The 15,003-nt window shown below is 47.7% G+C and overlaps 1 protein-coding gene across 2 annotated transcripts in view; it reads left to right on the top strand.

Annotated features, from left to right (window-relative positions):
• The first annotated feature begins 721 nt into the window (after positions 1–721).
• The window catches only part of PRPF8 (pre-mRNA processing factor 8), a 31,295-nt gene continuing 17,013 nt past the window's right edge, over positions 722–15,003 (top strand). Inside the window, exons 1-24 of one of the 2 annotated variants that reach the window (XM_045773248.2) lie at positions 722–793; positions 994–1,104; positions 1,585–1,753; positions 2,736–2,900; positions 2,990–3,208; positions 3,325–3,537; positions 3,664–3,789; positions 3,871–3,976; positions 5,049–5,239; positions 5,367–5,486; positions 5,578–5,767; positions 5,902–6,021; positions 6,132–6,266; positions 6,944–7,073; positions 7,441–7,637; positions 7,750–7,956; positions 8,083–8,246; positions 8,400–8,526; positions 8,646–8,838; positions 9,128–9,315; positions 9,477–9,715; positions 9,932–10,078; positions 10,275–10,485; positions 10,691–10,807. In XM_045773248.2, coding sequence (XP_045629204.1) covers positions 1,005–1,104; positions 1,585–1,753; positions 2,736–2,900; positions 2,990–3,208; positions 3,325–3,537; positions 3,664–3,789; positions 3,871–3,976; positions 5,049–5,239; positions 5,367–5,486; positions 5,578–5,767; positions 5,902–6,021; positions 6,132–6,266; positions 6,944–7,073; positions 7,441–7,637; positions 7,750–7,956; positions 8,083–8,246; positions 8,400–8,526; positions 8,646–8,838; positions 9,128–9,315; positions 9,477–9,715; positions 9,932–10,078; positions 10,275–10,485; positions 10,691–10,807 — 3,774 coding nt within the window. In that variant the 5' untranslated portion in view covers positions 722–793; positions 994–1,004. Of the gene's footprint in view, positions 804–993; positions 1,105–1,584; positions 1,754–2,735; positions 2,901–2,989; positions 3,209–3,324; positions 3,538–3,663; positions 3,790–3,870; positions 3,977–5,048; positions 5,240–5,366; positions 5,487–5,577; positions 5,768–5,901; positions 6,022–6,131; positions 6,267–6,943; positions 7,074–7,440; positions 7,638–7,749; positions 7,957–8,082; positions 8,247–8,399; positions 8,527–8,645; positions 8,839–9,127; positions 9,316–9,476; positions 9,716–9,931; positions 10,079–10,274; positions 10,486–10,690; positions 10,808–15,003 lie in introns of both variants that reach the window. The other variant, XM_045773247.2, reaches the window with a different exon arrangement.

The following is a 15,003-nucleotide window of genomic DNA, read 5'->3' as shown; positions in this document are numbered from 1 at the left end:
AGGCAGAGCCTGAGGAAAACAAGAAGCATTTATAAGGTGTCCACTATATACTCCATAATGCAATCATTGCCAGAGAGAGAAGAAAAGGAATGGAGGGGGAGAGGTAAAGACACCAAGCAATGCTGTTCCCCAAGGCTTCTTTATTTTTCTAGGTTCATTGTATAACTCTTTGACTTCACAGGCAGGGTTAAATGTCCGGCCGCCAACCCCCGTCACATTGCATTGTAAGATCCTGGGTTGCTTGACCTCCCCGCTCCCTATGAGCTCCATGAAGGTTGGCTTTTCCCCCTGTTGCATTTGCAACCTCCGATAACTGGGCACTCAATAGACGAAGGCTTAACGAATGAATGTTATGAACGAACAAAGGACTGATGGGCTCGGAGCTAGCCGACCTCAAGTCTACATTTACACAACTAGACACAGTGAAATGTGCAGATTTTAACAAATTTATTTTTGAAAAATAAGGTCCTTCGTAGTCTAACGGCCCCCAATCGTGGACGGTAAGGCGAGGTTCGTCTGCGACAGGTCCCCAAATGCAGCCCGAAAAAGGCGGGAGGCGGAGCTTGCGCCTACCGGACCCCACCCTCTTGCGTTCTAAACTTTCCGCCTATGGACCCGCCCCTCTGGCGCTATCTGCAAGTCTAATTGGTGAGCTCTCTAATCCGTCTGAGGACACGGGCGCCTATTGGGTCAACTGCTGAACGAGAGTTGCGTACTTCCCGGCGTTGGGAACGCACAGCGGACGTAGGTTTGCCGCCATTGCTTTGCGAAGAAAGCGGCGGCCTGTGTGAGGGTCTGTGGGGGTGCGTTGTGGGCTTTATGGGCTGGGCTGAGGGAGGCGTGATGGGGGTCGGGCTGGATGACCGGAAAGTTGGGATTGGCCGGGCTGGACGAACTCGGAGCAAAGCGGGACTGCCGGCCGGGGTTGTCGACGCGTTCCTGCTGGACTCGGGCCCTATTGCTCGTTCAATTTTTTCTTTCTCTGTCTCCCAGATTCTCCGGGAATGGCCGGAGTATTTCCTTACCGAGGGCCGGGTAACCCGGTGCCCGGCCCTCTAGCCCCATTGCCAGATTACATGTCGGAGGAGAAGCTGCAAGAGAAAGGTAAAGAACGCGTGCGGTAGCGGCGCCGGGGGGCCCAAAGGCTTAGGGCGGCTGTGCGCGTGCGCGCAGCGGGTTTGCTTCCTTTCCCGGTTTTGGCAAGCGTCAGAGCGTTAGGTGTCAGCTTACTTATAGCCCCATTTATTTTTTCGTCTAATTAAGTGTTTAACGGTGTCTGTTATTTGCAGGCATTGATCCAAGCTATGAGGACACAATAGCAATGAAAAAAAACCCTGCCCTGACGGGTTAAGTTGCAGTGAGGGAGGTAGACAATAAAAAACTTAATCTGTAACAAAAATGTCAGACAGTCATAAATGTGATAAAGGAAAAAGTAAAGCAGAGTGAGATAAGAGAGTTGTAAAGGAGTGTTCCTGCTGTATGCCCACCCCTAACTCATACATCCTGAGGGGCTTACCCTGGGGTGAGAGGTGGGGATGATCAGGCTAAGGGTTTGCAGCTGTTTAAACTGAGGTGTCTTTGTAGCCCGAAAATGGCAGCAATTACAGGCCAAGCGCTATGCAGAAAAGCGGAAGTTTGGATTTGTGGATGCTCAGAAGGAAGACATGCCCCCAGAACATGTTAGGAAGATCATTCGAGACCATGGAGACATGACCAACAGGAAGTTTCGCCATGACAAAAGGGTCTACTTGGGGTAAGGAACCTCTTGGAATTATTTCATGTGGATTTTGACCTCTTTCCTTTCTCCCTGACCCATAGGTTGCTATCCTGGATAGCTGCTCTGTCATTTTGGGAACAGGAATTCTCTCTGACAGCCCATCTTGGTGGTTAGAAGAGAAGAGAAAAAACTAGGTTCTGTGATAATTTCCAGATCTTCACTTATTCTCTTGATTGCCCTAATTTTTTTTTTCTTGATCTGGCACTAATTTGTCTTGTTGAAGCTATGATAAGATGTCCCTATCTTTGAATGGGTTGAAACCCATAACAGGACACTACATTCTTGTTTCCTGTAACTCCTCAGTGACCAGAATTCTGAGGTTCAGGATATTTAACTCCTAAGGCCTCTCTACTCTTGTTTTTCTGTGGCCCCAAGCTGAGTGAATACAGGTGTAAGCGCCTTAGCAAATTTTTTTTCCATTTGGAAAAGCAAAAATGTTAGCCACTTAATAAACTGGTCTAACATAGCTATTAAAAAAAAGATAGCCATAGATGTTTATTTATAAAAAAAATTTTTTTGAGAACTGTGCTAGGTGCTAGGAATATAGCAGTGAATAGAAAATAATGGGCTTTCTGGATCTTATGGTCTATGGCACGACAGACACAAGAAAGATGGCTACGATAAAATATGAGTATTTTATTATTATATGGGAAGGTACAGAGAGTATAGAATGTGTAATAGTCCAGAAGCTGTCTTTAAAGGGACAGCTATTGATATAGAGAGACAGAAGCCCAATATTGTGGGACTGTGAAGTTTAAGAGAAAGAGTGGCACAATTGAAGGGGGGGGGGGAATAGGGTTCCTAGTCAAGGAGGATCTGTGTGCTAAGTTTGAGAGTTTGGACTGTAAGGCAGGCTTTTCTATGGAATGTGGTACTGTGATACCATGTGGCTTTTCTGCATGGCACAGGCAGCAGAACACCTAGTCATTTATAATCCTCTCTCTCCCTAATGTTGCAGTGCCCTCAAGTACATGCCCCACGCAGTCCTCAAACTCCTGGAGAACATGCCTATGCCTTGGGAGCAGATTCGGGATGTGCCTGTGCTGTACCATATCACTGGAGCCATTTCTTTTGTTAATGAGATTCCCTGGGTCATTGAACCTGTTTACATCTCCCAGTGGGGGTGAGAAGGGCTGGAATGTGGCGGTGGTGGTGGTGGTGGTGGTTGGGGGCAGTGGGTGGAAACCGTAGTGTAACATTGCTGACTTTTAGGTCAATGTGGATTATGATGCGTCGAGAAAAAAGAGACAGGAGGCATTTCAAGAGGATGCGGTTCCCCCCTTTTGATGATGAGGAGCCACCTTTGGACTATGCTGATAACATCCTAGATGTTGAACCACTGGAGGCTATTCAGCTAGAGCTGGACCCTGAGGAGGATGCCCCTGTGTTGGACTGGTTCTATGACCACCAGCCATTGAGGGACAGCCGGAAGTGAGTGATGATTGGAGTTACTGCTCCTGTGAGAGTTTTGGAAGTCCAGAAGGAGTCCTCAGTGAATGGCTGGGCTAGGTATACCTTCCTGACATAGGCCTGTCTTTTTTTCCTAGGTATGTGAATGGCTCCACTTACCAGCGCTGGCAATTCACACTGCCCATGATGTCTACACTCTACCGCCTAGCCAATCAGCTCCTGACAGACTTGGTAGATGACAACTACTTCTATCTGTTTGATCTGAAGGCCTTCTTTACCTCCAAGGCGCTCAATATGGCCATTCCTGGAGGCCCCAAATTTGAACCTCTTGTTCGAGACATCAATCTCCAGTAAGTTGGAGATATTGGGGATTATAGGCACCTTGGGTTGTATAAAATCTAATCTTGATCCTTGAGATCCCGTTGTGGTTTCCAAACTCCCCAAGTAGTCTGCTCATCCTTTATTTTGTACCCTAGGGATGAAGACTGGAATGAATTCAACGATATTAACAAAATCATCATCCGGCAGCCTATCCGCACTGAATACAAGATTGCTTTTCCTTATCTATACAACAACCTCCCACACCATGTCCACCTCACCTGGTGAGAACCAAAGCAAAGGTGGGGGGGAAGGGGGGTTGGGCCGGTGCCAGAGAACCTGAGCTTACTCTTCCTTCATTTTAGGTACCATACTCCTAACGTTGTGTTCATCAAAACTGAGGATCCTGATCTCCCAGCTTTCTACTTTGATCCTTTGATCAACCCAATTTCTCACAGGCACTCCGTCAAGGTGAGAAGGAGAAACAATTGACCTTAGTTCCTTTTTTTTTTTTTAAAGATTTTATTTATTTATTTGTCAGAGAGTGAGAGCACAAGCAAGGGGAGCAGGCAGAGGGAGAAGCAGGTCCCTGCTGAGCAAGGAGCCTGATGTGGGACTCAATCCCAGGACCCTGGGAATCATTACCTGAGCCAAAAGCAGGCGCTTAACTCACTAAGCCACCAAGGCGTCCCTGACCTTAGTTCTTTGGAGAGAAATTTCCTGACCGTGGCTGAAGTGTTACTAGATAAAAATTCAGCTACAGGGAGACATGTTTGTCATCCTGTTTAGTGTTCCTCTTGAGTTTTAAGCTAATTTGACAGTTCAGCACTTGGCTCAAAGTAAGTTATTGGTGTTATCTGGGTTTCTGTGATTGGGACTTTGTATATTCTGGTCTGTTTGCATTATGGCCTTTTTTTCAGTCCTTTTATTGAGATATAGTTACATACAAGTCCTTCATTTAAAGTGTACAATTCAGCAGTTTTTAGTTTTTTCACAAAGTAGTCCAGCGATTCCCATAGGCAATTTTCAAAACTTTTCATCATCCCAGAAATCCCCATACCATTAGCAGTCACTCTGTTTCCCTCGAACCTCCCTTGCCTAGGCAACTCCTAGTTTTTGTAGATTTGCCTATTCTGGAGATTTCATATAAATGGGATCTTAACAGTATGTGGTCTTTTGTGATTGGCCTTTTACACTTGGAGTAATATTTTTGATTTTTACCCACGTTCCATAGTGTTCTTAACAGACCTCCTTACCCTAGCATAGTTTTTGTGTTTACCTAAGGTAGTGGGGCTCATTTGGGAGACCTTTGGTGGTGAGCCAGTTGGGGTGTGAGGAGTGATTCTTGGTTTCCTGGTTGGTCCTGGCTTGTTCTCTGCTCCCTTGGCCCTTTTGGCCTGACCCTTTAGGGCTTCTCTTGTCTGACAGCCCAGTTTCCATGGTAGATGGAGCCACTGTGCTCGGCCCCAGAGAGTTTCCCTCTTATCCCCATTCTCTGCCCAGTTCAATGGGAGCTGAACCCTTGGGGGGGTTCTTCTTTCAGAGCCAGGAACCGTTGCCTGATGATGATGAGGAGTTTGAGCTCCCAGAGTTTGTGGAGCCCTTCCTGAAGGACACACCCCTCTACACAGACAATACAGCCAATGGCATTGCCCTGCTCTGGGCCCCACGGCCCTTCAACCTACGCTCTGGTCGCACCCGCCGGGCCCTGGACATCCCCCTTGTCAAGAACTGGTAAGACTACCTGGGGGGATGGTAGTGGATGTATAGGAGAAAAGACTCCCAACTGGGTGGGCATGCAGCCTTTTCCAGAGGGATTAGAAGGAGAGGTGGGCTAGCTCTGGTTGGCTTGTTTTCCCAGGTATCGGGAGCATTGTCCTGCTGGGCAGCCTGTGAAAGTGAGGGTCTCCTACCAGAAACTGCTGAAGTACTATGTGCTGAATGCCCTGAAGCACCGACCCCCTAAAGCCCAAAAGAAGAGGTAAGGTGCCTGAGGGTCGTTGCTCAGACTTCTTTTATTCCAGAGTTAACCAGGAAGCTAACTCTCCCTCTCTGACTTATTCCCACCCCAGGTACCTGTTCCGCTCCTTCAAAGCCACCAAATTCTTTCAGTCCACGAAGCTGGACTGGGTGGAGGTGGGGCTGCAGGTTTGCCGCCAGGGCTATAACATGCTCAACCTTCTCATTCACCGTAAAAACCTCAACTATCTGCATCTGGATTACAACTTCAATCTTAAACCTGTCAAGACCCTCACCACCAAGGTGTGTGCATTGTACCTTAAGGGTCTTCTGGGCTTGAGGGATGGACGGATTTTGCTCTGTCCTCTGAGGAAGGCATCCATCCACTTGGGACCATTGCTGATTAATGTTTTTTCTATTCTTGGCACCTTCTCCAGGAAAGAAAGAAATCTCGTTTTGGGAATGCCTTCCATCTGTGTAGGGAAGTTTTGCGTTTAACTAAGCTGGTGGTGGACAGTCATGTGCAGTATCGATTGGGCAATGTGGATGCCTTCCAGGTGAGGCCAAGTATCTCTCATCCCTGCCACGGGTAGGGAATCTGAATGAAGCCTGAGCTGATCATGGAGCTGGCTGTAGTGTAAAGCCTCATGGGATCATTGTGTTGCAGCTGGCAGATGGGTTGCAGTATATCTTTGCTCATGTGGGGCAACTGACAGGCATGTACCGGTACAAATACAAGCTGATGCGGCAGATTCGCATGTGCAAGGACCTGAAGCATCTCATCTATTACCGCTTCAATACGGTGGGACCCTGCCCTTCTGCTCTCACTTTCTCCATTCATTCATTCATTCATTGTGGGGGGAGGGAGGAGGAGGAGAGGGAGAGCATCTTAAGCAGGCTTCATGCTCAGCGTGGAGCCTGATGCGTGGCTCGATCTCAGGACCCTGAGTTTCAGATCCATTTCAATTTTTAGGTCTAGTCAGGGCTCTTTCCTGGGACTTACTTAGAGAGAGCCTCTAAGTGTGTCATTACTTGCCCTCACCTTGTGAATTGTAACACTTCCCCCCCCCAAAGCTGCCGTTTGTTTTGTTTTTAAGATTTTATTTATTTGCTAGAGAGAGAAAGCGCACAAGCAGGGGGAGCAGCAGGCAGAGGGAGAAGCAGACTCTGTGAGCAGGGAGCCCAATGCGAGCCTTGATCCCAGAACACTGGGATCATGACCTGGGCCGAAGGCAGACGCTAACCGATTGAGCCACCCAGGCATCCCAAAAGCTACCTTTAAATTGGGAATCTCAGTTACTAGTTTCTGCCTTATAATTTCTCATTTACTGCATTTTAGATGTTGAGGTCCCAGAGTTTTGCCTCTTTTTCCCTCTGTTGTCTAAGATATGTTCCTCTTGACCCCACCTGTGTGCAGTTTTCTATTGCTCTCTAAATGAATTGCTAACTTACGTTCTTGATTTCTGCTTGGGACCATAGGGCCCTGTAGGGAAGGGCCCTGGCTGTGGCTTCTGGGCTGCTGGCTGGCGGGTCTGGCTGTTTTTCATGCGTGGCATCACCCCTTTGCTGGAGCGGTGGCTGGGCAACCTCCTGGCCCGACAGTTTGAAGGTGAGTGTTCTTCTCTGTTTCCAACTTGTGTTTTATTATCGCTTCATGGGTAGATCATATGTTTCTGTTCTATCCCCTGCCCTTGTTTGAGACTGAAAATCCCTTCCTGCTGGATTGCCTATAACAGGTCCCGTTCTCCAGTGATTCTGATCTAGTATTCTGTTTCTTGGGTTTCTCTCTGGGGCCTTGAGGCTATCTTGCATTTGCAGGATGGAAATTTCTCAGAAGCATAGTTGTGAATGTCCCGAGATAGTTCGTCTTTTCTGCAGCTGCTGGGCATATGGACAGTGTAACCATGGTTAATGAGGGGGCATGATGGTAGAGACTCATTGAAAGCAATCTTGCTTTTAATCAATTTCACTTCTAGGCCGACACTCCAAGGGGGTGGCAAAGACTGTTACAAAGCAGCGAGTGGAGTCGCATTTTGACCTTGAGCTTCGAGCAGCTGTGATGCATGACATTCTGGACATGATGCCTGAGGGAATCAAACAGAACAAGGCCCGGACGATCCTGCAGCACCTCAGTGAAGCCTGGCGCTGCTGGAAGGCCAACATTCCCTGGAAGGTGGGTGTTGCCCCAACTCCAAGAAGCATGGGGATAGGGTTACCACTCCTGGGCTCCCTTTGGGAGTTACATGGTTGCTGTCACTTTCTCATTGTGCCTTTTACACTTTCAGGTACCTGGGCTGCCAACACCCATAGAGAATATGATCCTTCGATATGTGAAGGCCAAGGCTGATTGGTGGACCAACACTGCCCACTACAATCGAGAACGGATCCGCCGTGGAGCCACTGTGGACAAGACTGTTTGCAAAAAGAACCTGGGCCGCCTCACTCGGCTTTATCTGAAGGCGGAACAGGAGAGACAGCACAACTACCTGAAGGTTAAGCAGCTTAGGCTGGGCTGCACGTGGGGAGTGGGCAGAGGGATACACTGCTGGTTTGGGACCGTGCCTTGTCCGCAGGGATTAGGCCACGGTGGGAGGCTGATTATCACGTCTGTTTCGCAGGATGGGCCATATATCACAGCAGAGGAAGCGGTGGCAGTGTATACCACCACTGTGCATTGGTTGGAGAGCCGGAGGTTCTCACCCATCCCATTTCCCCCACTCTCCTACAAGCATGACACCAAGTTGCTCATCTTGGCCTTGGAGCGGCTCAAGGAAGCTTACAGGTGAGGAATAGAGTAGGTAGATTCTTTTGGGAAGGTGAGAGCGTGGAGAACAGCGTCATTGTCAGAGGCCAAAGGAAGTAGGTTTAGCCTCAGTCCTTTCTGGGTTTGGTTTCCTCTTGGTTTTTCCGTTCATCTTTTCTTTTTCCTTGTCAGTGTGAAGTCTCGGTTAAACCAGTCTCAGAGGGAGGAGCTAGGTCTGATAGAGCAAGCCTATGACAACCCCCATGAGGCATTGTCCCGCATCAAGCGTCACCTCCTCACACAGAGAGCCTTTAAAGAAGTGAGTAAGCTGCCTCTTCAAGTTTTCTGTTAGCTATGCTATTCGTTCATGGCACCCAGGGTAGTGGGTTGCCTCAGGTGATTGGTGGATCCGAGTAAGCCAGCTTCCCTGTCCAACAGGTGGGCATTGAGTTCATGGATCTCTATAGCCACCTGGTGCCAGTATATGATGTGGAGCCGCTGGAGAAGATCACTGATGCCTACTTGGACCAGTACCTTTGGTATGAAGCTGACAAGCGCCGCCTTTTCCCACCGTGGATCAAGCCTGCTGACACAGAACCACCTCCTCTGCTTGTTTACAAGTGGTGCCAAGGTAAAGTTTTTCTTGCTTTGCCCTTGGACATTGAGGTCAATTGGGTTGATCTGAGGTGAATTGAGTTCTACATCAAAATTCTCATTCAGGCAGTATACTTAGTTTATTCTCTTGCTGCATAGGTGCCAGGGCAATAGTGTGGTTGTTAAACCAAGCAAAGCCGACACTCTTAGCAGTCCAGATGAATGAGTGGAGTGAGATGAGGTTATGGGTTATGATAGGTACTGCAGGCACTAGCCTTGGAAGGGAATTTCTAACCTGTTGGAGACCTGTCTTGCCTACTCCTCAGGCATCAATAATCTGCAGGACGTGTGGGAGACGAGTGAGGGTGAGTGCAATGTTATGCTGGAATCACGCTTTGAGAAGATGTATGAAAAGATCGACTTGACCCTGCTTAATAGGCTGCTGCGACTCATCGTGGACCACAACATAGCTGACTACATGACAGCTAAGAACAACGTCGTCATCAACTATAAGGTGTGTCTTGGGGGCAGGGTATCAAGGAATTGGGGAGGGGTGTGTCTGGCTCCCTGGGGTAGGATTTGCTGAGGGGAGGACCAAAGAGGATGGGCCCCAGAGAGGCCTGGGACATGGCCGTGAGTTAAGAATCATTCAGAGTTGTAAATCTTTTGTTCTAGGACATGAACCATACAAATTCTTATGGGATCATTAGAGGCCTGCAGTTTGCTTCATTCATCGTGCAGTACTATGGCTTGGTGATGGATTTGCTGGTGTTGGGACTGCACCGGGCCAGTGAGATGGCTGGGCCCCCTCAGATGCCAAATGACTTTCTTAGTTTCCAGGACATAGCCACCGAGGCTGCCCACCCCATCCGTCTGTTCTGCAGATACATCGATCGCATCCACATTTTCTTCAGGTGAGGGCTTGCCTGCATTCTTACCCTTGAGGCGTATGCCCAGCCTCTGAATGCAGCTATTATACCTTAGTTGACTTGTTTCTGGGTTGGGGCTCTAAAACAGAATGAAGTCCTGTGAGTAGGGTGGGGGTTGGAGGTGGGCTTTATTTGCAAAGCTGTAGGTCTCATGGGGTCCCAGGTTATTTCAGTCTCCACAGTGCATCTTGCCTGGTGTAGGTTCACAGCAGATGAGGCTCGGGACCTGATCCAGCGTTACCTGACAGAGCATCCTGACCCCAACAATGAAAATATCGTTGGCTATAATAACAAGAAGTGCTGGCCCCGAGATGCCCGCATGCGCCTCATGAAGCATGATGTCAACTTGTGAGTCTTAAGTTGGGGCTGTGGGAGCTGGAAGAACATCAGCCTGAGGGACCCAGAGAACACTTAGAGGGAATTTATGAGGTTGTGTCCTGGGTGGAAGGAGGGTACTCTCCTAGAATACTGAGAGTCTGGCCTTCTGAGGGAAGTTCCTTCAAGTTCCAGGAGAGTGATGTGACCATATGTTCTCTGTGAGCAGGGGTCGGGCAGTGTTCTGGGACATCAAGAACCGCCTGCCACGGTCAGTGACTACAGTTCAGTGGGAGAACAGCTTTGTATCTGTGTACAGTAAGGACAACCCCAACTTGCTGTTCAACATGTGTGGCTTTGAGTGCCGCATCCTACCTAAATGCCGCACCAGCTATGAGGAGTTCACTCACAAGGATGGGGTCTGGAACCTACAGAATGAGGTACAGTCTGGAAAGGGGGCTTGGTAGCATTACCACCCCTGTACCTTTGGGGTGTGCAGGGGTGAGGAACACCATCACACCTTTTCATTATCAGTCAGTTGAGCCTTGGTGTGTGGGTAGAGTTTAGTAGGGGGGCAGGGGTCAGAGTTGGTCCTTGCTTCTAGGGCAGTAGCAGAGACAAACTAACCTTGACCTTGTGGTTTAGGTTACTAAGGAGCGGACAGCTCAGTGTTTCCTGCGTGTGGATGATGAGTCAATGCAGCGCTTCCACAACCGTGTGCGTCAGATTCTGATGGCCTCTGGCTCTACCACCTTCACCAAGGTATATAAGGCAGTCAGCCCTAGCTTGCCTCATGTCCTCTGTCCGTCTCCTTTCCCTTTCAGCTCTTCCCCTGGTTGGCTCTTGTTTCTTCCCAGCTTTTCCCAGTGTACCAGTTTCCATGCTTTATGGTATAGCAGCTTAGAGTATCAAATCAACTCAGGTACTTTCTGGGAATACCTGTAGGGAATGTGCAGCCTAGTTCTGTGTAGTTGTGATGACTCTAAATTAAGGTAAGAATAGAAGCTGGATTCTCGAATTTGAACAAAAATTTTCTTTTTTTTTTTTTTTAAGATTTTATTTATTTATTTGACAGAGAGACAGGCAGTGAGAGAGGGAACACAAGCAGGGGCAGTGGGAGAGGGAGAAGCAGGCTCCCAGCGGAGGAGCCCGATGTGGGGCTCGATCCCAGAACACCAGGATCACGCCCTGAGCTGAAGGCAGCAGCTCAACGACTGCGCCACTCAGGCGCCCCAAAAATTTTCATTTTTTACATCTTACCAGGAGCTTATTATTTATTCATATGGTTCATCTTTTAAGCAATAACTACGTATATAAAAAGCAAGTATAACTAGCTATCTCAGTGTTTATTTTCCCTTTCAGTTGCTTCTAAAGGCCCAGCTGAAGGCAGCTGGAATTGAGAAAGAATAATCTGGGGATTCGTTAACTGTGTATACTTAAGTTTCTGCAGGGTTTAAAAAGTCACCTTGCCTTTCCTGCCGTCTTTCCTGCCGTCATAATGGGGCACATAATGTCTTAGCTGACACTCTTAAGAGCATCAGTAATGCCAAAAAGAGAAATGCCAGGTTCTTATTAGGCTGAATGCTTTTGTTAAGGATACATGTTCTTAGTTTTGTTTTTTAAGTTTTGTTGTTGTCGTCGTCGTTGTTGTTTTAAATAATCTCTACACCTAACTTGGGGCTCAAACTCACAACCTTAAGATCAAGAGTTGTGTGCTCTTCCAACTGCGTCATCCAGGCGTCCATTATCTTAGTATATCTTACTTAAAATTTCTCATGTTTTTGGGGGTTTATTAGTATAAGAAAAAGGTTTATCCTTTTAGGTTGGTTTATTCCCTCCAAGGGTCAAATAATAAGAATTATGTAACTCATTCATTCCATTGGTGTTTGTTGATAACTTTTGGGTTCAAGGGTCCGCACACACTACACGTAACATAGAGTCTCTGCTTTGGTTGAGCTGGCCAACCTAGTTGGGGAGACAGATCCGTGGACAAGAGAACTGTAACAGGATGTAGTGTTTTTAGAGCTATAGTATTATTTGGGAATCTGTGAGAAGACTCAAGTTAATGACTCTAGCCCCGTCTGGGAGAGGGAGAGGAAAGGTTTATCGGAAGAAGTGACATGCAATGAGACAGGTGAGGGAGACAGCCTTATGTCTGGAGAGGTAACTAGCATGATACGTGTAGGGCTATAGAAAGTTCGGATTGATTGGAGTACGGTTGTGGAGTTGGGACTGTTAAGAAATAGGGGCTGGATAGATAAGCAAGAGCCAGATGCTGGAGGGTATTGTATGCCTTGTTAAGATCCTGTGAGGGTCTTAGGTGTAGGAGTGACTTTTCCAGATTTCTGTGTTAGGTGATTCTTCTTGCAGCTGTGGGTAGGAAGGGTTTAGAGGAATGGGGTGGGAGATCAGGTTTGGAGACTTCTGAATTCCCGATGACAGTAATGAGAGCAGTGAGGAGACAGGAGCATATTTGATAAGTAGTTAGCAGGTAAAGTCAGCAGAGCCTCATTTTGGTGGGATGCCAGAGGGAAAGGAAGTAACAGTTTTTGGCATGACTGACTAGGTAGATATTGGCACTACCAGCTGGAAGAGTATAGGAAGAAGAGCAGGTTTAGGAGGGAAGATAAGTAGATTTAGTTTAGGATGTAACAAGTTTGAGGTTCCTGAGAACATCCAGATGGAGTTGTTTGGCAGGCATTTATTATATCATATTTCTTCCATTCCAAGATAAGTATATATGTACATGTGTGTTTCCCCCCTTAGCATTGCTTCTGTTATTTATTTATTTTTTTAAAGATTTTATTTATTTACTGGACAGAGAGAGAGACAGAGCGGAAATACCAGCAGGGGGAGTGGGAGAGGGAGAAGCAGGCTTCCTGCCGAGCAGGGAACCCAATGTGGGGCTTGATCCCAAGACCCCGGGATCATGACTTGAGCCTAAGGCAGACGCTTAATGACTGAGCCACCCAGGCGCCCGCACCCCCCCCCCCCCGCCCCCGCTTAGCGATGCTTCTTTTTTTTTTTTTTTTTTTTTAAGATTTTATTTATTTATTAGACAGAGACAGCCAGCGAGAGAGGGAACACAAGCAGGGGGAGTGGGAGAGGAAGAAGCAGGCTCACAGCAGAGGAGCCTGATGTGGGGCTCGATCCCATAACGCCGGGATCACGCCCTGAGCCGAAGGCAGACGCTTAACTGCTGTGCCACCCAGGCGCCCCAGCGATGCTTCTTAAATCAATGGTCTCTTAGATTTGCTGAAAAATACTTTAAGTTTTTGAGGGAGAAATGAGGTGAGAAAGAGCAGTGAGGGGTAATTTTGAGGCTCCTGTAAGATGTCCAAATGGAGATGTTTTTGCAGTCTGAAGCTTGGAGAAGATATCTGGGTCGAAAATGTAGATCTAGGAGTCTGTCAGCATGAAGGTGGTGGTTTAAAGCTCAAGAGTGAGCAAGATTGGGAGGGGGGTGGGGGAATGGGATAGACCGGTGATGGGTAGTAAGGAGGGCATGTATTGCATGGTGCACTGGGTGTTATACACAACTAATGAATCATCGAGCCTTACATCGGAAACCGGGGATGTACTCTATGGTGACTAACATAATATAATAAAAAATCATTAAAATAGGAAAAAAAAAAAAAAAAGAGTGAGCAAGATTGTCCAGGTCAAGTGTAGGGAAAGAGAAGAGCAGAGTGATGAATTTGGAACCATGGGAAACACTGAGCAGCAGTGTGGCCAGACTGGAAGAGTGCCGGGTCATCAGAGCCAAGGGATGTCAGGAATTGGGGCGGGCATTTAACAGTGTCAGTTGCCTAAGAGTGTTTTAGTTAGATAAGGCCTGAAAAGTATCCATTGGATTTGGCAGTCAGGACGTCATTGGTGACCTTAGCAAGAGCTGTTTCAGAAATAGTGGGGATAGAAGCCAGATTGCAGTGGGTGAGGCTTTATGGGAAGTGAGGGAGTGGAGACAGCAAGGACTGGCAACCTGCCAGAGCTGGAGTAAGAAGAAGGACATTAGATGCCACCTAGAGGGAGATTTAAGTCAAGGCAGTAGTTTTAAATGGGATTGGCTTGAACATGTTCCCGTTAGGAAGGAGCCAGGGCAATTCAGTGTGCAGCAGACCAGTGTGGTAAGTGATGGAGCAGTAGTCTGAGGAGTTGTGTGGGGGGGTATAGTAAAGGGCAAGCGTCCTCTGAACCTAAAAGAAGAGAGGTCTGGATAGATGTGAATGTAAAGTTGAGTGGGAAATTAAAATAAATCGTGAATTTTCCTGTTTTGCCTGGGTTGAACTTGAGCACAGTGATGAGGTATGATAGGGTTGTTGAAGGGACTGTATGCTCCAGGTGGGTTTCAAGACAATGAGGACAACTCTTAGTGTGAGCTGTTCCCAGAAACACTCAGCTGCTCAGTGACAGGATGGACAAAGTGGATGTATCATAGCGTTGAGGTGATTCAGGATTGGGATTTGCCAGAGGACTGTTGTGGAGTGGTAAGGGATTAGATGCAGGGAAATCCAGAGTGCTGGCCCCTATTGGGATCCTGGATTTGTTTGGCTGGGAGGGGGGGTAGGAAGAGACCAGAAGAGGCCAAAGGCCTTGGAAGAAAGTGTAGGATCAGAGGAGTAGATACGTGAGAGGTGAGAGCCTGAGTAGTATCACAGGTTAGGGAAAGGTTTAGAAGTGATTAGAAGCACAGGTTCTGGAGTCCAGTCAGGTTCATATCGCAGCTCTGTCACATAACTAGCTGGGATTTGGGGCATGTCACCCACTTTGGGCCTTAGTTCTCTTCATAAAGTGGGGATACTGATGATGGGGTGCCTGGCTGGCTCAGTTGGAAGAACTTGCGACTCTAGATCTCAGGGGTTGTGAATTTGAGCCCCAAGTTGGGTGTACAGATTAGTTAATTAAATAAACTTTTTTTTTAAAAAATGGGGAGGGGCACCTGGGTGGCTCAGATGGTT

Source organism: Ursus americanus, chromosome 23 (assembly GCF_024610735.1).
Source record: "Ursus americanus isolate L20-20 chromosome 23, mUrsAme1.1.p, whole genome shotgun sequence".
Taxonomy (NCBI): domain Eukaryota; kingdom Metazoa; phylum Chordata; class Mammalia; order Carnivora; family Ursidae; genus Ursus; species Ursus americanus.
Note: the sequence above shows the minus strand (reverse complement) of the source record. Positions and strands in the feature narration are given on the sequence as shown.